The following is a 22,542-nucleotide window of genomic DNA, read 5'->3' as shown; positions in this document are numbered from 1 at the left end:
AACCGCATGGAATTTGCAGTATATGTATATACTACAAGAAATTTTGCTTTTCTCGGCATTTCATAAATGTCATTAAAAGTTCAAAAACTGCTGGTAAAGAGTATTACCAGCATTTATTACAAATGCCGTCTAGGAATGTGTCGGTAAAGGTACAAATGCCAGGAAGGTCTCTATAAATGCCGGGATTAGTTGGACTCATTTGCGACATTTGTACAAATGCCGAGAATAATTGTACCATCTAAGACAAAATGCCACATGGACGACACATAGAGCCCACATGTCGGGCAAATTTTATGTAGAATTGCCCCAAGGTTTGAACTCGTGACCTTTGCCTCGCGCGCGCGTGAGTCTACCAACTGGGCTAGCCACCATATCGGATAACCTTGCACAATGAAAATTATTTATATTATACGGAGGTTTTTTCCAGCATTTTTTCCAACAAATGCCGGTAATAGTTTGGCGGTTTTATTTTGGTGAAAAACTTGACTTTTACTGGCATTTTTTTAAACAAACACCGGTAATAATTATTTTTTTCTGGTAATAGTGGCTTTTCCAGCATTAATTAAAATGCCAGGAATAAAAATGCCGGGAATGACCATTTTTCTTGTAGTAACCAGTAGTGGTTATAGAAACTATAAAATCGAATACGTTGTTCTTGAGAAATACTTTATTTATGTGATTTAGGGTTTCTTAGCTTTTTGTTTAGCTTTTCGTCGTAATATTTGAGGTTAATCGTTCGTCTTGACAAGACAAATCGAAAAAGTATAAAAATATAGATCGATGTTGAAAATTTTCATATAAGACAGCACTTTACTTAACTTTTTTATATTTTCGGTCATAATTTTGTGCTTTTTACACTCCTCTCGTCGAGACGGTTGATTAATCAAAAATAATAATGAGACATTTACCAAAAATAATAATTAAAGGAGATAATTGAGGCATTTACAGAAAAAACAACAATTAAAGGACATAATTGAGGCATTTACAAAAAAAACAACAATTAATCTTTTTCAGAAGGTGTTGATTTCCCGCCCGAGAAGATATAGTATGGAAAGGCCGTCGATAATGGTAACACAGTTGAGAAAAACTATCTCGCACTCAAACTCCCTGACTTGATACCTCTCGAATCGTCTTATCACTGCATCTGGCGGGTGGAGCGCATCTTGCAGAGCCATATCTCTCATAGAACGGAGATAGCAAACACCGAAGTAGCTGAGAGATAGAACATTCAACCTTGGATGGCTTTGGACGAGCATCCAGCGGGAAACATTTGGCATCAACTAGGCATGCAATCTTGTTCCTGAAACCTGTAATCTATCAACAAGTTTCCGTGCAAATAGATCGATGACAGCATCCATTGTCAAAGATGAGAGAAATTTGGGAAGCATGCGAGAGGGAGGATGAAGTTCAATCAACAACTGAGTATTCCAAGAGATGTTTGCAGCTGTATCGTCTAGAGCCAATATTCAACTTCTGTGGACAAGCATGCCACAGTTCTTTGCTTCTTGGCAGACCAAGAAACAAGATTTGGCCCCAAATAAATGCCAAACCCAATGGTGGAGTGACGATCAGTAGCATCCCCTACCCAGTTTGAATCCGAAAAGACAGTAAGAACCAAAGGCCCAGGTTGAAACCACAAACCTTGATAAAGAGTACCTTTGAGGTATCTAGGAACACGTTTCACAGCAGTAAAATGACTTATAGTTTGATTGTGTATATTTTGGTAGACACTGTTCACAACGTGTGAAATCTCAGGTCTAGTAAGTGTAAAAGTACTGCAGTGAACCAACCAAACTACGATACAAATGAATATCTGGAAATGGATCGAACAGCAGAGTGAAGATCAAGTTTATGATGAACGATGAAACAAATATCACCACAAATGTGCTTTAAACAAATATCAAAGTTGCTATTGTTATGTGTCACGGCCTTAGAATTTTCTAAGCCAATTGTGCAGCGCCCTCAGATGTTACGCCCACCTTGACTTGCACCTAAACAAGCCAAAAGATAGAAGAGTAAGAGAGTGAGAAGTTTAGAGAGAGAGAGAGAGAGAGAGAGAGAACGAACGCTTTACTATGAACTTGAGTACAAAGCTTTATTTATTCGATAAGAGAGAAGTCCAAAACATATTCTAGAAGCTTCTCAACTACTCTACTCTAGAATTTCCACAATTATTTACACAAGTCTCAATTTTCTACAATTAGTCGATTTCAAGTGATTGAGACATAAAGCTCGATTTGATTTGGTTTAAATTTATGTAGAACAACACTCTAAATTATTCTAGGGATATTCTAGAAATTCTCTAGAATCCTCTGGTTTTCACACTGCTCTGGGAAACTCTAGATAGTTATAGAAAAAGCTGCTTAATTATCTTGGTGGAAAGTGTGCCAGGTGTTTGTCACTTGAGTCGTGACATATGGCTGAAGCTTGGAATCTAAGAGGAATGGTTATCAAATCTGATTGTTAAACGCCCACTAACCTTATCTCTCAGGCTGTCAAGCAGCTGATTTCTGTCTCAATACACCCCACAAAAAATAAAGAATAGCACTCCATTGACATGGATTTTGGGGGGTTGAATTCATGAATGACACAATAGTCAATAGGTATGGACTTGGAAACTTGACTAGCCCGGTTGCGGTCAATTTGGGGTTTTGGGCCATGGAATCCGTAGCCAATTACAGAACGCCGCCACGTGTGCCTAGTACACACTTCATCCAAATTCTAGTAGTATGATAGTAACTAAATGTTATAAAAAATGTTAGGATCCATAACTCTCGGTCCATGAAACTAAACATGAAAAGTAATTTGGACCATTCATTACTTTTCATGTACAGTTTCATGAACCGAGAGTCATGAATTGTATCAATCTTCAAACGTGAATACTGATAAGGAAAGAACCTCCAACACCTCATCATTTTCTGAAAAGAGAGCTCCACCCTTTCATTCATCATAATGGTACCCCTTCCTCTCACTTTTATGGTCCTTTAATTTCTCAGGAGGAATACCATTTATTCTGATGGGTTAGGTTCAAATTCCCAATTACTTGCATGGAAATTTTGAACGGAAAGCTTGGGTAATTATTTTTGGTGGCTGGTTTCATGCATGTTTATTAATGGCTAAGGGTCATTAGTTGGTTTGTTTTTTCCATGCTTGGGTATTTCAAAGGTCTTCAAGTAATTATCAAGCTAGCTTCTTTACTCTTCTCCCATGCTCTATTTATACACAACGTTTCTTGGTGTTATGCAATCAATATACGGCAATGTATATTGGACTTGTGTGAGTGCAAGTGTCAAGTCATATACTTGGTGTGAGAGTGTGTTCTTATATGAGTGAGTGTATAAGGATTGGGTGTGGGTTATTTCATACTAAAGTGTACTTGTACGGAAAATTCTCATAGTGAAAGAACGGGATTCTCTCCGTGGAGTAGGCGTGTTATTGCTGAACCATGTAAATCTTGCATCTCTCTATTTTATTTTTCATCATACTTCTATTAGTTGCAATTGTGGTTGCATGTGTTTTGAATCTCAATTATTGGGTGCTTCCGCGTTTAATCCCAACATATTCCGACCACCTAAAGAAATCGGTTGCAAGCCGCCGGGGTGCGAGTGAAGTTTTTTTGCCGAGTGGGTGCGAGTGAAGTTTGCACCGCATTATAGGCCTCAAGCATGAAAAAAAAAAAACCACTAACATTCACCTCATTAAAGTATGGCAAAAAAAAATTTGAAATCAATTAAAAATTCCCAAATAAATTTGCCAGTCAAAAGATTTCAATTAATTCTTCTCGATAAAGTTTTTAAAAGAACAAAATAGTAGATATAGATGATTTTTGAGATGTTCAGACTGCAAAATACTAAAAGTGGGCCGTTTTAATGGCACGGAAGGAGTATCTAAAGAAGAACTTATTTTCTTCCGGAAAGGTCAAAGTCCACTCTCACCCCATGTGGTTATCGCAATGTGCGAATACCCACCTCATGGTTCAAAATTGACCACATAATCTACCTGTGATTTTGAAAATATGCGGATAGACCCTCTGCCATCATGTTTTCCATCCATATTAACGGAGGTGTATCTCACACGTCTCTAAAATGTAATCTGAGTTGTTCATAATGTATTAAATAAAGAATAGAGTATCTCTGTAAAAAAATCATCTCAATCAGGCATCAATAACCCAGTGATCTAATTTTTAGTAAATTCAACTTTGAAATTTTAATTTCATAACAAAATCAATTCGACCATGAGCTTTTTATTTTTTGATTGACTTGAATTTTAACATAGATGTAGTACTCGTCAAAATTTACAATATCAACGGTTTGGATTCAATTTTTGGTATAGAGAATGATGTGGTTAGATTTAAAAAAGAAAAAGAATCAATGGACATGATGAGGGTATATCGGTCTTCTAATATTGTGTCCATTAATATGGATGAAAAATATGACGGCAAGGGGTCTATCCGCACATTTTCAAAACCACATGTAGATTATGTAGTTAGATTTAAATCATGAGGGGATATCCGCACATGGCGATAACCATTGAAAGTCAAAGTGCACTTTGCCCTTGTAATTTGGCTGCATCGGCTCCCCAAAATCAAAAAATACTTTGTCCAAAAGGACAAAGCAGATCAAAGAAAACAATCTCACATATATATAAATGGAGAATGGATGATCACCTAGTTAAAAAACGTCGTGACATCTCTAACAATTCAGCTTTTCGATTATAGTCTTCTATAGATAAAAGAAAATTTACATGGTATCAGAGCAGAAATTCCATTATATTCCATATTTTTTTTAAAAATACGTGCCACGATAATTGGCCGAACAAAAAGGTTAGACGATGATTCACCTAAAAAAGAGTTTTGTGTATAAGACCTCAAAATGTTGATGCACATGAGGAATGTTAAGGGAAACAATCCCACATTGGTCGGGTGTATAATGGACAATCATTTGATATAATGCTTGGAATCTCGTTCTAGCTAATAGCATTCACTTTTAGAGTGGATATACAAAGTTTCTATATATACATATATATATATACAGTCATTTTCAAATAAGGTGGTCTTTTTTTTAGTTAAAATAAGGACCTTTCCATTTCTTCCATTTTCCGTTTGAATTTTGATGATCCAAGCCGCTCAATATGTTCAGAATGTGATTTTAAGGGTATCCGCGAGGAATCTGCAAAAAAAAAAAGACCGGGAAGGTCTTCATCCGAGCAGTTTTAATTTGAACCGTTCGATAAAAAATAAACAAAAACTGCTCGGATGAAGCCCTTCCCGATCTTTTTTTTTGGCTGATTTCTCGCGTGTACCCTTAAAATCACGCTCTGAACACATTGAGCGGCTCGGATCATCGAAATTCGATCGGGAAAGGGAGGTCCTTATTTTATTAAATTAAGGTGGTCCTTAGGAGAAGAGGACTCTATACATACATATATATATATATATATGTACATATACAGTCATTTTCAAATAAGGAGGTTCTTATTTTAGTTAAAATAAGGACCTCTCCATTCCTCCCATTTCCCGTTCGAATTTCGATGATCTGAGCCGCTCAATGTGTTCAGAACGTGATTTTAAGAGTACCCGCGAGGAATTAGCAAAAAAAAATGATCGGGAAAGACTTCATCCGAATAATTTTTATTTGAACCGTTCGATAAAAAATAAACAAAAACTGCTCGGATGAAGCCTTTCCGGTCATTTTTTTTTGCCGATTTCCCACGGGTACCCTGAAAATCACGTTTTAAACACATTGAGCTGCTTGGATCATCAAAATTTTATCGGGAAAGAGAGGTCCTTATTTTATTAAGTTAAGGTGGTCCTTAGGAGAAAAGGACTCTCTCTCTCTCTCTCTCTCTCTCTCTCTCTCTCTCTCTCTCTCTCTCTCTCTCTCTCTCTCTCTCTCTCTATATATATATATATATATATGTCAACAACAAATAAGAAGTGCGTCGATTTCGCTTGGGAGAGATCATTCCATGCTCCTGGAATAATATTACTTAGAGCATGGAATAATTTCTTTTATTTTTATAATCACCTCACCTCCATGCTCTTGTTCATTTTTGCTCGAAAAAAGGTGGGGGACGGGCTGGCCGGCAGAGCTATAATATCCTGGACGTGACCGTATGAGTTCTAGACTTGCGGTGGATCCCAAAAGAGACCAATCACCTGTACACCAAGGCACAAGTACTTATCAAGAAATACTCAACTCAAACAACATCTAAATCAGCATCGAATTAATATCGAGGATAACTACTGCAAACTGTTGGAATTTGCCTTGAATTTTGTCGCGAGAGCAACAGCAAAAACCAAAATCGGAGACTTTTGCTGATTTCCGCCTAGGCGGTCCGTACAATTGAGTTACCTGAAATCGATCCCTGCTCTCTAAAGTTTCTGCCTGGGCGGGAGACTGGAGTCAAATCTGCCCGGGCAATAAGGACAACTTTTATGCGCGCATTAGGACTTTTTCTGATTTTTGGCATCCTATTATAAATAGGGGGTTTGGGAGGCTGCTAGAGTGTGGTCTATTATTCAAGGGCTTAGATATTAGAAAAAAAAATTCATCTCTTTGGATTCCATCTAAGGTTTGTGTCCCCCTTTCGGGTTCCACCAGAGTTTTGTCCTTAAATATCTGTTTGGTGCTTCATTGAGGGTTACGATTATAGCTAGAGTTACGATTATAGCCGGCTCTTTGTTTCTCTTCCCGTTTATAGTGAACTAGTGCTTGCCCGTGCCTACGGCACTACTCACCTCGGTTGAAATTGAAATTACCCTTTGAATCTTGATAGTGGCTCAAAACATTATTTCAATTTGTGGGTAGCTAAAATTTTTTAAGTAGTTCCAAATTGCTGGAAATTAACCCATTTTTCTTGAATGGCGAAGATTTTTTTTATTGATATAAAAAAAAGGATTACCCCACGACAATCATCTGCAACTCAGCACAAATTTGATAAAATTAAAAAGAAACAGTACAAAGCAAAAAAGGAAAAGAGTTTTCAGATCACAACCCGACACAGAATGTGCATAAACCCAACTAAGAGATAGGAGAGCACAAACCAACTTGAAGTATTGATTCAAAATGAGCCTCTGTCTGCTTGAAGCATGAAAATGCCGAGCACCACCTAGAAATTAGTGCAGCAACCAAAATCAGTATTGATCCAAGCTACCAGGGTATTGTCCATAAGCCATAGCAACCAAGCATTTTGGCACTGAATCATGTAAACACCATAAGGTGTCTTAGAGATAAGAAAAGTTCATAAAAGTCTGAGGTACACCGAAATGAGAAGCTACAATAAATATGACAGTTCAAGTGTCGGCCTCCAAAAGAAATCACTTCAAGAAGGGAATCATTGAGCTACGGTCTCCAAACAAAAGCCCAAAAAATTATAAGAAAAAAAGCTCATCGAACCACCACATAAGCAACCCACCGAAATAAATAGAATTTGTCAATCTTTCTTATCAACTCAGGCCAAGAATGTAAGAGCACTAAAACCATCAAGGAAGAAGGATTATTGGTAATCATTAAAGCAAAATTGGTCCCCATGCAACATTGTACAGTTCCACAGTATCAACCAAAAGTTATAATGTATAAGAAAGATGTGAAGATTATTACTCGAAACAGCTGACCTGTCAACTTGTATATGCAACAATAGGCTTCTTGACCACAATTTAAGGGAACAAAAGGAAAAAGACTATTGGATCAAGTGAATCCGAGCCTCTGGGTCCCTACACTTCCCGCGATTTCTTTCCAAAACTATTTTCTGTTTTCCTCGGGCCTATTTGCTTAATTGGCTTAAGAATACTTCTCTTGCACCAGAATTGCCAGTAAGTACTGATCAAAAAAATAATGCTGGTAGGTCTTTTTTCCTTTGAGTTCTGCTTTTCGTCTACAATTTGCTGCTTATTTCATTTCATTTTGTTTTTTTCAAAAGGGATGGGGAAAAAGAGCCTATATGCTGGGGAGTTTTGAATGATATTTGGAATTTGAAGAGTCCATAAATTTTTTTTGCTTCTGTTTCCTTGGCTTTTTTTAAGATGTCTGAATGGAGTTCATTCTATTTCTACCATGCATTTTAACAAACGCCTTGAAAGCAAACGTATGCTATGGGTGATTAATAAGAAACCAAAAACCCAGCAATAATTGCAAACTTCAAAACAGAAAAGGGTACTAAACGAATAAAACATTGAACTTACAAAGGAGGGAGAGAGGACGATGGAGGTGGTGCCTTGAGAGAGAGAGAGAGAGTGGAATTCTGGCGTGGGGGTTTCAAAAGACGAAGTACGGTGAATACGTTTTGGAATGTGGTGGCGAGGCATGTATGTCAGTTGTGTAATTAGCTTTAAAATGTGGGCTCTTTAATGAAATGGGCTTTTTAATGAGATGAGGAGAATACCTCTCAGCCCTTGGATCAAATCAATCCTAGCCATTCCAACAACTTGTCCCCACACTCTTCTGTTTTATAATAGAGATTATCTTGCTCTTATCCCCGTAGAGTATGTTATTGCTTTGTGCTTGAGCAGAACCACGTAAATCTTGTGTTCTTGTTTATCACTTGTTGATGTGTAATATTCACAACTTCGTGTTATGGCACAACACAAACAGGTTCGAACCTCGCTTGGGAATGTGTAGTTACGTAACTTATTTGTGGTTCGTTAATTGGTTGAGTCAAATGCCCTTGCATCCACCTCTTGCAGGGATAAAAACAAAAGGAGTATCTTTGTTCTTTTTTATTCACGTTTTTGTCAATTTGTTGCCTTTTAATTTCGTACATTTTCCCAGATAAAAATAAATCGTACATTTTCAAGAGGTTCACAATTTTCAGTTTGCGCTTTTTTAATGCTTTTCATATCATATCATATAATATCGATCATTGATCTCCAATAAATATATCAACACTTAGCATCGAAAATGTATGTTATCCAACATCATCAACTAAAGTCATAATTTGCACTAGAACTCTTGTATTTTTCCGTACTAAGTGATATTTTACGTTTTGCAACATTTGTGTGCATTACTTCAATCTTCTTGTAGTGTAAAATTATTATTTGATGGATATTTAAAGTATCTTAAACATCCCGTCATTATTGAGGTCCAGCATCTTGTAGGGTTCACAGCGGAGCGGGCCGCCGGTTCGTCAAATCTGGTGGTGGCGGTTAAGCAATTTCTCTCTTTAAGCCAATAAGGAAACCCAAGCAATACACTTTCCCAAGCAATTCATGACCTGGGCATTCCAAACAATTTTTCAAAAAAAATCCCAAACAATAACCTCTGCATTCCACAACTTGGGCATACATTGAGTTGACATAACCTGTGCATTATCAAAAAAATTCCTCACAGTCATGGTTAACATACCTAACCAATGGTTGACATACAATGCAATTGGTTATTTACATGGTTAACATACCTGACCAAACCCAAAAGTAAAATGGTTGGAAAGGTTCCAACCAAACTACAACAGAATCAAAGCAACCTAGGGCAGGCCCTAGAGAGTGTAACCATTACACAAAGTAAAACCAATGAAGCCTTAAGATGCAGCATAATTAGAGCAGCTTGCATCCCTCAAATCCATCTGAAAAAAGCCAAGTGGAAATCTCGGGCCCTCGTTACCCAAGATATACATCTGTAGCCCTTTTTGCCATGTTTGCATCTAGATACAGTCCCCATCCCATGCCATCTAATCTTCAACATCATCAACAGAATCAGCCTTTCCCAGTTCTCCAAAGATTCCAAGCATTAGTCGACCTGATTCAGAACCATTCTTGGTTCCTCTCAACATTTTGAATCGTCCCCACAGTATTTGAATCACCCAGATTATCAGAGAGCCAACGAGGCTCCAAAATATCACGAGACAGACTCAAGACACAAGTCCAAGGATCACCAACAACAGGAGCTCAAACACACTAGCAGGACACACAATAGAACACCAAACTAACTACAAAACAGAACACCACAATGACTACCCCCAGAATCATCCAACAACAGACGCAAGAGCCAAAAAGCTTCCAAGCTTGCTTCCAAGTTTCCAATCATCTCTAGCTTACCATCCATTTAGGAATGGATGGTAAGCTAGAGATGATTGGAAAAAAAGCTTCCAAGTTTCCTGCACATCGAGTTCCAAGAGCTGACTGGGAACAAATTTAGTACTGTTGTAGAATTCATACAAAGACAACTGCGATCAATATTTGAAAAACATACAGTAATGCAGCACAATAATAATCTTTGGGCTAACTCATGGCGTTACTTTTAAAGAGAACTCATGTAAGTCTTCCTCCATGTTTTAAACTGAATACATTCAGGCAAAACCACCATTGCAAAATGCATGAAAGATGCCTTGTGGCAAGCATCATCAACATACTTGTATTAGGAATCAGACTTACAAGTCAAGATGAGATCTTTCTCCTCTTTTTAATCTGAATTTTATTAAATTTTAAGCCACTTCAGTTAGACCCTTTCAGCTTTTAGTCATCAATACCTCAATTTCTTAGTTTCAATCCAAACTCTGTTTGATCAAGTGTTTTCTTTTCAATTTGATCAAGTGGGTAGAACACAAATATGTAAAAATGAAACATGTTCTAGGGTTTAGAAACTGGTTCTATCACTAAAAATGAAAACAAATTCTAAGGTTTAGAAACAGATCTAGGGTTTCAGAAACAGATTCAGAAGTACCAAGTTCGATTCAATTTCGGAAGTACCAGGTTTCTCAAACGAAAACAAAGGGGAGAGAGAGAGAGAGAGAGAGTACCAGGTTCAAGAGAAATTTTGAGAGAATGGCGAAGTTGTCAAATCGCCTCAGAGCTGCTCTGGTGTAGAGAGCAAGAAGAAGAAGAGTGAAAGAGAGGGTTTTATACGAGTTGCAATTTTGCAATTCTCGCGAAGTTCCTTTCCGCGTTTCTTTTATCCCGGATTAACAGTCCCAACACACCCACCCCCCATATGTGGAAAAATTTAGTCTTGGTATTAGCAATCTCGCGTGCGGGAGCGGGAACCAAACGAAAGAAAACATGGGATTAGGTGCCCTTAGTCCTATCCCAAGCACCTAATCCCAAATCAAAGTCACACAATTGGAAGAAGGAAAAAAAAGAAAAGGACCTCCAATTCGAACTTTAAAAAACATGTCATATTCATGTCACATTACTTTCATTTTCAATTAGTTACCCAATGATTGACAGAGACGCGAATGCCCACTACTTCAGTGAGCGTTGCTTCCACAGTTGATGAGGCCCTTGGCGAGAAATGAGACTGTATATTCCAAGGCACAGGGAACTCTTTTGAAAACCTAAACAAGAAAATTCGATACATGAGGAAGTACGAACTCAATAGAATATTCAAGATTACATTTAAAAGAACTGTTCAGTTGGGCCAACTCACAAGAATGACATGGAATTATGACATTCTCAAAAGAGACAACATAAAAATTCAACAGTTGGTCAAACGAGTATACTGGATCACTAGCTGTATTGAACAAATGCAAAATTGATGTGGATAATGCAAGAGGCGGACCATCTGTCAGGTGACGACCAGCCCTCATTGATAACCTAGCAACTTTCCTCAGTTGCTCACGAGCAAAAGGATTGAAACATACAATCTCATCTATCTGGTTCAGCAACTCAGACCAAAAGCCTTTTTTCTTCTACATTAAATAAAAAAGCAGAGAAAAGTTATTGCAACAATATTTGGAACATGTAAATATGGGGCGATAAAGAATCATTAAACAAAGCGATATCCATGTCTAGCCAAATCTGAAAACATTATCTTTTTCAGTAACAAGTTATTTACCTGTTGCATAACTTCAATAGAAGAATCGTATGGATCATGTCCGACAAGTTGTGCAAGAATCTTGCTATTCCCCATATCCGAGGCAAAGATAACAACAGTGCGTCTGAAATCTACAGTACGTCCTTCCAAGTCACACATCGTACCTTGATCAAGAACTGAAAGTAACGCACTGAAAACAGAAATGTGTGCCTGCTCCACTTGTGAAAATACAAGAATGTTGTGTGGCCTCACTGGACAAGCTCTAACAGTGGAAAACCATGTTGGCCATGGCTACTACACCAACATACCACAAAAGTACATGTCATTGGCTGAAAATTGTTATAGTAGTAAAAGTAAAAAGCTAAAAAGCAGTATAAAGAGGCCATACATCAATAGCTCCAAAGGCCCGTATAGGAGTCAAAAAAGTGAGTCCGAGTCTATGTACTTAGACAAGTCAACATCAATAAGTAGGTCCGTCCCATCGTCACAGACAAAATTCTCAGCAAGACTTCTTACAAGATCAGCCTGACCAACACTAGTGAGACCCAAAAATAGGAGTGACATAGTAGGTCGATGTGACAGATCATCAGGAAGAATAGATTTCAGCAATGCCTCTGCTACAAGCCTACAACATCAATTGCCTGATTTTGTCCGACCATTCTATTGGCCAATAACATGCAAAGGCCCTGAACCTGATTCATAGGCCTCTTGCTTGACCTCTCTTTCTCTAGAGGCTTTGTCTCCTCATTGGAACAGTTTGAAGTTTCCTACAATAAAACTTTGTAAATAAGAACAAATGCAAAATTCCAGGGAATGCTTTTAAAAAGAGTATTATCTATCCACTGGGAGCAAATGCACAGCTGAGATAATCGGTACCAGTATACACTCATTGAGTACAAAAAGGGCATCGACTGCATTGCTTATGAGATCATCAACTGCATTAAGCAACTTCTGCACAGTGTCAACAACACAGGTGAAATCTACCACAGCCTTCGCATTTAGCAGATTCATCAAAGTAAAGAAGTCGTGACGCAATAAGTAGATTTTATTGACTCGTTCCTTCTCATTGTGGTACATAATTCTGAATTCCTTTAAAGATTCCTTAAAATGCATCAAGAACAAATCTTCCAGGTAAGTGCCACACTTCTAGGATCTATAGGACAACTGCTTTGTTCCCATCAGGGCATCTATGTAGACAACTAATATCATCTATTTCATTGTTTGCAAGAATATCAAACAGCACAGGGACCACATTCTCTTCGAGCCAAACCTTCATAGCTTTTCCACCCTTGACACGAACATAAAACAGGTCATTTCAGGCCATCACATCAAGCTTCTTGAAAAAGGGTTTGCTTACTATTTATGTTACAGTACAAGCCCAAAGCAAAATATAGTTTAGAGCGGATATATACCTACCAACAAAGATGGAAAGACGTGTAAGTTGTATAGTTACTAAACGAGATGGAACATCTAAAAGTATGCCTTGAACCCTGAGATCTGCTGCCAACAAAAAAGAATTGGATTTTATATTTTCAGCAAAATGAAAAAAGATAATCCTTAGAAGAACTCAAAGGTTAGAAGAAATCTAAACCTCACGTGATAGGACGATATAACTATGGTGAGAGCACCTTTTACACAAACTAAATGAGGTTGACATTATGCCATTTTTGAGCAGATCCTAGCTCAAAGAGAATGCAACCATCACTGGCAACAAAAGCCCCTACATTTCAAAGATTTGTACCAAAATTGCTGTACAATTAGATAAAGTTGCGTTTATATTTGGCCAGGCCAAAACTCCCAGAAAGATTTGGGCCCTGCACAGATTCCACTAAGTGAGCATTTCAAAAAATTTGTAAAAAGTGTAATGTTCCACAATTCAGAATCTTTTATGAAAGTTCTGGTACTGAGCAGATGATAATATATCATGGCGGTTGATAGAGGTTCTCAAAGTGAAGTTAAAAAGTTGCACCTTGAATGTTTCTATTACAGCTCTTCCCCATGAAAATATTCATGCTAAACCCTCTAGGCCTTCAGGAAAATAGCCACGGTATAAGTAAAACATATCGTTGATGTTACTTTGACCTAACAAGTAACAACAGATCGATAAACTAAACGCTAAGTTGAGCCTGATCTCTGTGGTTCTAACTGAACTTACATCCTCTAAATTTGGATCAACCTGACGGTGCTTGGCCAGAACAATCAAGCCTACACAAATCAGAGGAAGGCCATAACAGTCAATCAAATGCCTAACCGCTGACAAAACGTTGTTCTTTGAAAAGATAACAGAATGGAAGGGAAGGCAGGAGTCAAGAGGTCAAGTACTTATTGAAAGAATTCATTTAAACCCAGTTCCTTTCCTCAAATTCCCCCAAGGAAAGAAATCCGAAAGGCTCAGATCGAAGTCTTCTCTCTTTTCCTCTCCTTTCCACTCTCTTCCCTAAACGGCTAAGGAAATCCAATTCATCACATAACCATCCCTTCCTTCCAGCCATTTCGACCCTACCAAGAAGACTATATGTCTATAATTAAGCGAATAACCTACACACATGACCCATTACTACACTTAAATACCTCAAAATTCAAGATCACTGCGGCCCACGGATCCCAAACCTTATTCTGGATTGTGAAATGAATGTTCAGTACACAAGTCAGCATGTAAAGATTTAATAGTCATTAAATTGAGAATATAAACATACATATGGCCAAACTGACTCCCTCACAACAATCTCACACAATGCAGTCTCAGATGGGTATAAGATCAGTCTTCTTCCTGCGATGGAGCTGGCAATGTCCCTCGGCTGGAGCCTACCAACAGCCCTATTTTGTTCGTAGGAGAGGGCTTCAAAAACCATCACTTCATCCAGTTTCTCAAACAACTCAGGTTTGACATATTTTTTTGCCTGCATAATATGTGACCCTCAGAGAGTATCAGAATAATGGTTTAAAATTAGAGATGTGCACAATTGGATAGACCCGAGATGTGCTCCTTGAGTCCGGAAAAAAAAAATTTCATATTCTTACTAGTGAACTTACCTCCGTCAAAAGAGAGAGATAGGCACATCGATGTTCAGGATATGGTGAATCATGACAGAACTTGTCTTTCATGGGGGCGTTTTGAGACCAACATCTGCAGCCCCACTGATCGAACATGTAATCTACAACATTTGATGTCATGACAATCAATGTATTCGTGAAATACACAATATTTCCTAAGCCATCTAATACTCTTCCATGACTTAAAATTTTGATCAGAAGTTCTTGTGACAGCAGGATGGGACATATCAACGTTGTCCAACAAGATAACACCAAAAGGCCTCTTCTTCACAACCTCTGTAAGTAATTCTCCAGCACCACATTCTTCGCCACTATTGGACCAGAAGAAAAAAATATGCTCAGGTAAACGTTACAAAACCATTATTATCAGGGACCAAAAAAATTGAGTAACAAGCTAAAAACAAAACGAACTGGCAGATGAAAACCTAGGGAAGGCACCAAACAGGCATGAGAGAGAATCTGAATCCCTATAATCTGACATGTCAACTTCAGTTAGCAATTTGTCATCATCGAAAAGTTGTTTCGCAAGAGCTTTTGCATGCTCCGTCCTTCCTCTACCAGAGCCATATAGGAAGAGAAGTGAGCCTAAAGGTCCAGGTCCAGGTCCAGGTCCAGACTTCTGTCTCAACAAGGCCCGGCTAATCAAATCTAACATGCACTTGTCAAATTAACCTCTCAGCCAATCTTGATTCCAGGTCCTCCAACAAAGGTTTTGAGCCGCAAAGGAGCCAGGAAGCTGGAAACCCAGTCAAGGGGCTTGCTTCCTGCACCAGCAACCATCCCCCAAAAAGAAATGTCATTAAGAATGAAAAAATGCCCAAAGAGCATTTCATAACACCAGGCAAACCACCAAAAAACTGCAAGTTATTTTACACCTTTGCAATTAAACGTGGTGTAACAGCAAGGTTTTGTTTGTGATTCTCGTGTGCTAGAAGCAACACAGTTAAAAGAGAACTAAAAAGCTCAGCCATCCCAAAAATGGGATTCATTTATGTCTTCTTGTCCGCTTCAGCCTCCTGCATAAAAGAAACCAGCCCTTGGCGCAGTTGTTCTAACATTTGTAGCTTTTCACCTCTCCTATTGCACCTATTCCTCCACTTTACTATTGGTTTTGACTTCCTAATAAACCTATCCCACTTGTCCATCAAATCTTGATATTCCTTTTCTACCTGTAAGAGAATAATTCCAAACAACATTAACTGTGCATCAAGTCTTCTTATTGGAAATCTGCCAAAGTTGAAAGAAGACAAATGAACTACTCAAACAAGGAATCCAAAATCGTTTTCCATGAACCTTCTCTTTCTTAATTTCCTCCAATTCAACAAGCGCTCGACACAACAAGTATTCATCAATATCCAAAGCATTCTCCTCTGCATCAGTGTCGAGGTCACGCCTCAATCTCAAACAGGCATTCTTCACCAACCCGAATGCCTTTTTTTGGAGCAAATCCTCAAAATTGTTAGAACCCACTTCTTCATTTGCAGATAAAACTGTGAAAAAACACAAATGAAATATAACAAACACTGGTGAGAATCTAAGTGTTTGATTACAAAATTTAGAACCTGTTTTCTGAGTTCATTTAGAGAAACATTGGATTGTTTGGTTGACGGTTTCCAAAAGATGGTTTTGGGAGAATTTTTCGTAAAATAACCCTTCAAAAGATGCTTTCCAACATCGAAAACCATTACGCTCAACCATTAATCACAAGCAAAAATAATGAGTGTTTTCCTTCTAAAGAACATTCTCCAAAACTGAATCAAGAAATCGACAAAACAAACCGTTGGAATGTCTTATGGTAATGTCACAAGCAAGATAGAGAGTGTCCAAACGAATTTCAACACCATAAGCCATCTCCAGCTCATCCTGCTGCCTCAGAATTTCAGTTAAAATTCGATCCGTTGCTACAAAACCCTAGGGCAAATAACGTACAGAAGTAAGTTAGCGTTCCAGAGAGCAATCACAAAATCTGGAACCTGTAATTTTTCTGTAGATGCATATTGCATACGGACACATATGGAAATATACCGTCATCATTAGACTTACATCTGCATGGACACAGAATGAATCCATGAAGCATGACAATGAAACAGACAATCGAAACCCTAGTTACCGCTTAAACGAAGCACAACGTCTAAAAACCCTAGTTTTAAAAAAATTTAGGACAAATCACAATGAAGCATCAACGAAGAAACAGACAATCAAAATCTAAAAGTTAATAAGAACAAACCTAGTTACCGCTTGAAACCCTAGTTTTACGGCTTCTGGATGTACCGATTCTTGAGTTGGACGTGGAGTTTTTCTTTTTCTATCAACTGCAAGCAAGGATGGAGGGGAACGAGTGCTGGCAGCGCCACTGCAAGAATTTCGAAAAGTATGGTTATTATACGTTAAAAAAAAAACTATATCCCCAACATATATAGATTCATCCAACCAACTAGGCTAGCTCCAGTTGGCACGTGGCAGGACTTCACTAATGAAGTCAGGAGTTTGAGTCTCTCCGTCTGCTTATAGGTGAGTGTTAGGGACAAAGAAAATACCCTTAAAGTGTACATGAACGGTTCAAATACACTTTAAAGGTATTTTCTTTGTTCATTTTCTTTACACCTAACATTTCTCATTCGGGTTTGTACTATGTACTTCAAATAATGATTTAAAATAATCTCTTCTATCTATTCAAAAAAAAACTTATATAGGCTCGGAATCGCTAGATCTTTATATATATTTTTTATATAATAGTAGTCCTTATTCCTTAAGACAGGGGATGAGATTTAATAATGGAAAAAAAACTCCACCCTTTGCCTTTTTGTAAAGTACTCTATAAGATATAAGACAAAAAAGAAGATTCAAAACAAAATCTACAATAACTTAATCTAAAGGTGTGCGCTGTGTGCTGTGTGCGAGCCGGCAGTAGTGGTCGTGTGGTATATTGGTATTGAAGGAAGCGAACGTACGCAATTTTTGATGAAGAATTTATGTGGTTCAAGTGAACAAAATTGTTGCTTTAAGAAAGAAGAAAGAAAGGGAAGGCAATGGTTGATGGACCAATGCAAAGGTGTTTCAGCTAATCAAGGAATCAGTTAATCAAGGATTAGAAGATCAAAAAGTCTATTGACACAGATTTTTCATACACATATCATGCACAAATTATTATGTGGGGTCCATTATGAGTCCACACAAATGGGTCGTTTACAGATCGTGAAAAGTCTATTGACACAGACTTTTCACAAAGATTGATCTAGCTGTTAAGATTACAAGCTTGGAGGATTCAATAGAAATGGGTCGTTTGTTTTAACTCGTTATCTGTTGGTACCTTGCCAACTTTTTCCCCTTTCTGGAGGATGGTTTAGCACCTATTTTGTGTAGGCGCTATGAGCCAACCTCGCTGGAATGTTTTTCCCTTTTAAAGAGGTTGTCTTTGCTTTTATCCATGTAGCTCGTTGTACTCTGTTATTCAACTTAATAAAAAAAATTTGCCGATCGAAATAAGGGTACAGACAATTCTATCTTTATTTCTAGTTTCTTGGTCATGGAATTCAAATTGATAGTGAGAGGTTACCCCTTTTGAATTTTGATGGTAGTTGCAGTGCTCAAAACCGTTGGCCCATCAATGTCAAAAATTAGCACATTCAGTTTGGACGCATTTGTAGTTGGCATGGTGGATAGCTTTTACTCGAGCTATAATAACTTTGTTTCCCCCCTAGAGGCTTCGAAATTCTAAAGTTGGCCCAATCAATCTGCACCATATGTAATTTTATTTGAAAAAGATGTGCAACAAACACACACATGGTTTTCCCGGTCGTTATTTTCAAGGCCACAAAATTAATCGAGATCCACGCAAGCTACCCCAAGCATCCAGTTCTAAAAACACACAAGGAAAAAGATATCGGTGTGTGCGCAAACATTGGCGTGTCACTAGCTTCCATGCTGAATGATGGTAAAAATTTGAACCTTCAAAAGTACAGTAAGATGATAGCAGCAGGTTTAGAAACAAAAACACTTTTAAGTAATGATCAAATGCAGTAACCACAGACTAATGAACTACAGAATTTGACAGTACAAGTTTCCCAAACAAAACCTTTTCACCAACCACCCAAAATGAATTCTCTTGGACTGCATTTGCAGAATTCCTCCAACTCGGGGGGCTTCCGTGCAAATACTGATTCATCAACCATCCAATTTAAGCCACCACAACAACCATATCCTTTCCAAAACAATACACCATAACTTACAGAACTGAAGAGACAACAAAGTACAAAGTAAAAGAAGAAAAGTGAGAAGAATCCAAAGACCTGTTTTGGCTACAAACTTGTTTCTAGGGGTACTCCCCTTTTCCTAAATCAGAAAACGATCTGCGAAAAGCTAATTAAACAAACATGAAAATGATAGAACAGAACACCCAAGAAACCACAATATACATAGAGTAGTTTTCTTACTTAAATACATCACACAAACCTAATTAATTAGTTAATCCGCATTAGGTTATCAATCCCGACGAAACGTTTCTATGCACTTGCTCAACTCCTCCAGCTTCTTCATCCTCAATCTCTCGCTTTCGCTCACCAGCTGATCAACCTCACAATTAGAAAAAAGAAAGTTTGATGTTGAAATTCAAGAAACCAAATGAATAACTATGCTTTTGTTTCAAACAAGAAAAAGTAAACTTGAAGATGTAAGCGTGAAACTAACCTCCATCAATCTGGAAATTAGCTGTACTTTCTCCTTGTTCTTGTCATTGAAAGCCTCAAGAGCATCCTTGTACTCTTTCTCCTGTGACCAACAAAAGTACCACATAAATGAACCAGAGAAACAAACAGTGACCCTTTAAATATGAACTGTGAAATCTTAGAACATAACTCGTATGGATCTTAAGTTTGACAATTGAATTGGTGGTCAGTGTTTTACCTTCTTCTGGCAAGTCTGCCCCAATGGCTTTAGCTCCTTGTTGATCGAATCTATCTTCTTACGAACAAGTGAGACTTCTTTCTTCATTGGATCTGCCAACGACTCAAGTTCCTGGTTGATTGTATTTCAATTCAACCATTTAAGTACTGAAGGTAGTAAATTCAAAAGAAATTACCATACCAAAAACCACTTCAACATTTTACATGAAGTATTCCCCAACTATCACTAGAATGGAATATGTGTACCATTGACATGGTTAATGCAAGATCATGCTTCATTTTTGTTTCCTAGGCCCCTTGCACATTTATTTCTCAACCCATACTTATAGGAGAAGACAGAAAAAGCAAAACCATAAAAATCAGTGGTTCCAAATAATTCACTTGTATCATGTTTTCCCCATCAGAAGATGAAGGACAAAACTGTTACGCAGCAACGAAATTATTCCACACAAACAATAAAGAAACACAGAATACAAGATAACAATTGACATACACCATTAAGACATCTCCCTTCCAATGCTCTCTTTTGGTACAGAACCCCTACTCCCAAACTAAAACTACCCCAAAACACTGACACCTCTAGAGTCTAATAAATACAAGACATCTCTCTTTTTTCTTTTCTTTTTTGAATCGCCAAGACTGCAAGACACCTCAGATTGAAAACATAATTTCTTTTTCCTTATAACCAGGTGTCCAGGCCACAGCTTACACGCCCCTCAACTGATCTAGGCGACCATTAACCCACCGTCCCCTAGCGGGGGCCCAACTTAAAGCCGGAGCAAATGCTCCGCATGGACCGGCCCCAAAAGGAGTTGATAGCACCTGAGAGCTTTTAAACCCCCTATGTCCCAAACCTTGACCACCACCAGGCCAACCCCTTGGGGTTAGAGTACATAATTCTTGAGATTTCTTGATAATAAACTTTAGAGTAAAACTTTTTCCAGCGAGTACCCAATTCCACAAACATGGTTTCTCTTGATTGTCCCTGGAACACAATTATATCCTTCTGCCCCAACAAAATGAACAAACTTTGTTTTCCCTTTTCCACAGTGTTGTTTTGAACAAGAACACACAAACCCCCAAATCAAGTGACTAAAGTTCTACAAGATGAGTCACTCCTCAATTCTCGAAATAACCCTGAAATCCCTCTTCCCAACTAAAGTTTAAAGCTAGACGCATCAAATCAGAGATGGATCCACCACCTCCCCATCATTTGAGAACAATTCTCACACTTTACTATTTTTTTAACTCTTAAATCAAAATTTGAAACATAATTACGCAATTATAAGGGTTTGCACATTCCAAGAAAGATGCAATAAAATTTTCAAATTATTAGCTAAGCTCCTAAAGATATTTAGCTAGTTAAACTTTTACTCTACTTGAAGTATTCTAAGAAAATTGTTTTATCTAGGGTTACATCTCACTTGGCCTCCAACCACAGAACCCTAGATCTACCCTCAAAACCCTTCAGTTTATCGTCCTGCAACAACACTTTCAACATACTTCCTCCGTACAAGAACCATACCTCGCGAATGTTAGCTAAGCGTCTGGTCTCTTCCTCGATCCGGCCGAGCTGGAGCTGGACTTTCTCCTTTACCTCCATCTTCTTCTTCTCGATCTCCTCCTCCTTGGCCCTGAAAGTGGACAGGGCCGACTTGGACATCTCTTCATCTTCCTTCGATAGAGTTCCATTGAAGCTTAGAGTTCCAGAGATTTGCTGATGCAGCTGCGGCTGCGGCGGCGGCGGCCCTGAGGATATCTGTGTCTGCTGCATCAGTGTTTGTAGCTGCTCGCTGCCTCCTTGCCTCTGGGTTGTTTGCATCTTCTTGATTTCTGAAAAAAAAACCCCTTCTTCTACCTCGAATCCTTTCTCTTTATCTTTTTTTTCCTCTCTCTCTAGAGATCTTTTTTGGGGCTTCTGCTTTTGGAATGATGATGGTTTTTTTTTTTTCTCTCTCTCTCTCTCTCCTGCCCTGTTCGCAAGTCGAGTGCTTTTTCAACAAGGGATGGCCGGGCTTTGATGCCTAAAGTTTCTCATGCCAGATTAGCTTCTTTTTTTTTTTGTGGCCCACAAAAAAAGGATAATTAAAATAAAAGAGATCCTTTTTTCCAAAATAGGAGTAAAAAGATAAATGAAACAAGATTCTTTAGAAACATTAGAAGGACGTTATTTACAAGTAGACGTTACACTGAAAGTCTATTAAAATGATCTGGCAATGACATACTACCATCTTTGGACTTATTTAAGAAATTCTATTTTACAGCAGATTTTTTTCATCTTAATCAAAAGAAAAAACAATTTTCTATATATATTTCAAGAAGAAGCTTGGAACGATATAATAATATTAAATTTCAGCAAGGGATTGACATTTTGGGGATTCTCAATCACACTATATGATTCAAAAAAATCACACTACTATCCTTCTTTGGGTAAATTACACCAACATCCCTTAAGGGTTTTGACTAATCCGCTGGGATACCTCACGGTCTTGGAAATTCAATTCATTGCAGTTTTCACACTTTCTGTCCATATGGTGGTAAGAGAAAAAGGTTAATAAAAACCCTCAATTACCCTCACTGGTGGTACAAATTCCCTTTGGTACCCTCATCGTCATCTTCTACCCATAAACCTCTAAGATACTCCGTCCATGTCACTCTTTCTTTCTCAACACCATTCGGTTACAACGCTTACACTTCTACCAGTAACCCACCCTCTGTTTTGACTTGTTTGCCAATAGACTAACAATGAGCCAGCTTCATTCCTACACTCTAATATCCTATCTATCACCCCCTACGATCAAAAGTACTATTGACCTCCCTTATGCTCTACCATCCTTCCTACT

The 22,542-nt window shown here is 38.1% G+C and overlaps 2 protein-coding genes and 1 long non-coding RNA gene across 18 annotated transcripts; all 3 read right to left on the bottom strand.

Annotated features, from left to right (window-relative positions):
* Positions 1 to 9,282: 9,282 nt before the first annotated feature.
* LOC131318378 (uncharacterized) lies at positions 9,283 to 11,027 on the bottom strand. The gene is made up of 2 exons (XR_009197682.1): positions 10,096 to 11,027; positions 9,283 to 10,019 (listed from the first exon to the last, which is right to left on the bottom strand). It is a non-coding gene; the product is annotated as an uncharacterized LOC131318378 (long non-coding RNA).
* A 38-nt stretch (positions 11,028 to 11,065) lies between these two features.
* Positions 11,066 to 17,188, bottom strand: LOC131318377 (uncharacterized). 15 transcript variants are annotated; one of them, XR_009197676.1, is made up of 10 exons: positions 17,034 to 17,188; positions 16,577 to 16,709; positions 16,058 to 16,288; positions 15,674 to 15,963; positions 15,224 to 15,562; positions 14,778 to 15,109; positions 12,621 to 14,644; positions 11,766 to 12,511; positions 11,431 to 11,619; positions 11,066 to 11,265 (listed from the first exon to the last, which is right to left on the bottom strand). XR_009197676.1 is itself a non-coding variant. In XM_058348081.1 (8 exons), exons 5-8 carry the CDS (start codon positions 14,916 to 14,918, stop codon positions 12,362 to 12,364), a joined length of 570 nt encoding a protein of 189 aa, XP_058204064.1. In that variant the 5' UTR covers positions 14,919 to 15,109; positions 15,224 to 15,963; positions 16,058 to 16,288; positions 16,577 to 16,709; positions 17,034 to 17,188; the 3' UTR covers positions 11,766 to 12,361. The 15 variants fall into 15 exon arrangements, 6 of the variants coding, with proteins under 6 accessions (XP_058204064.1, XP_058204062.1, XP_058204063.1 ...); XR_009197674.1 differs by having other exon boundaries at positions 11,766 to 12,038; positions 12,133 to 12,511; positions 14,778 to 15,963; XR_009197678.1 differs by having other exon boundaries at positions 12,621 to 13,032; positions 13,157 to 14,644; positions 14,778 to 15,963.
* Positions 17,189 to 18,974: 1,786 nt separating this feature from the next.
* LOC131318376 (uncharacterized) lies at positions 18,975 to 21,812 on the bottom strand. 2 transcript variants are annotated; one of them, XM_058348077.1, is made up of 4 exons: positions 21,225 to 21,812; positions 19,701 to 19,811; positions 19,485 to 19,565; positions 18,975 to 19,370 (listed from the first exon to the last, which is right to left on the bottom strand). In XM_058348077.1, exons 1-4 carry the CDS (start codon positions 21,519 to 21,521, stop codon positions 19,281 to 19,283), a joined length of 579 nt encoding a protein of 192 aa, XP_058204060.1. In that variant the 5' UTR covers positions 21,522 to 21,812; the 3' UTR covers positions 18,975 to 19,280. The 2 variants fall into 2 exon arrangements, with proteins under 2 accessions (XP_058204060.1, XP_058204061.1); XM_058348078.1 differs by having other exon boundaries at positions 18,975 to 19,361; positions 21,225 to 21,730.
* Between the last annotated feature and the right edge of the window lie 730 nt (positions 21,813 to 22,542).

Source organism: Rhododendron vialii, chromosome 3a (assembly GCF_030253575.1).
Source record: "Rhododendron vialii isolate Sample 1 chromosome 3a, ASM3025357v1".
Lineage (NCBI taxonomy): Eukaryota > Viridiplantae > Streptophyta > Magnoliopsida > Ericales > Ericaceae > Rhododendron > Rhododendron vialii.
This window is presented reverse-complemented; position numbering and strand designations above follow the sequence as displayed.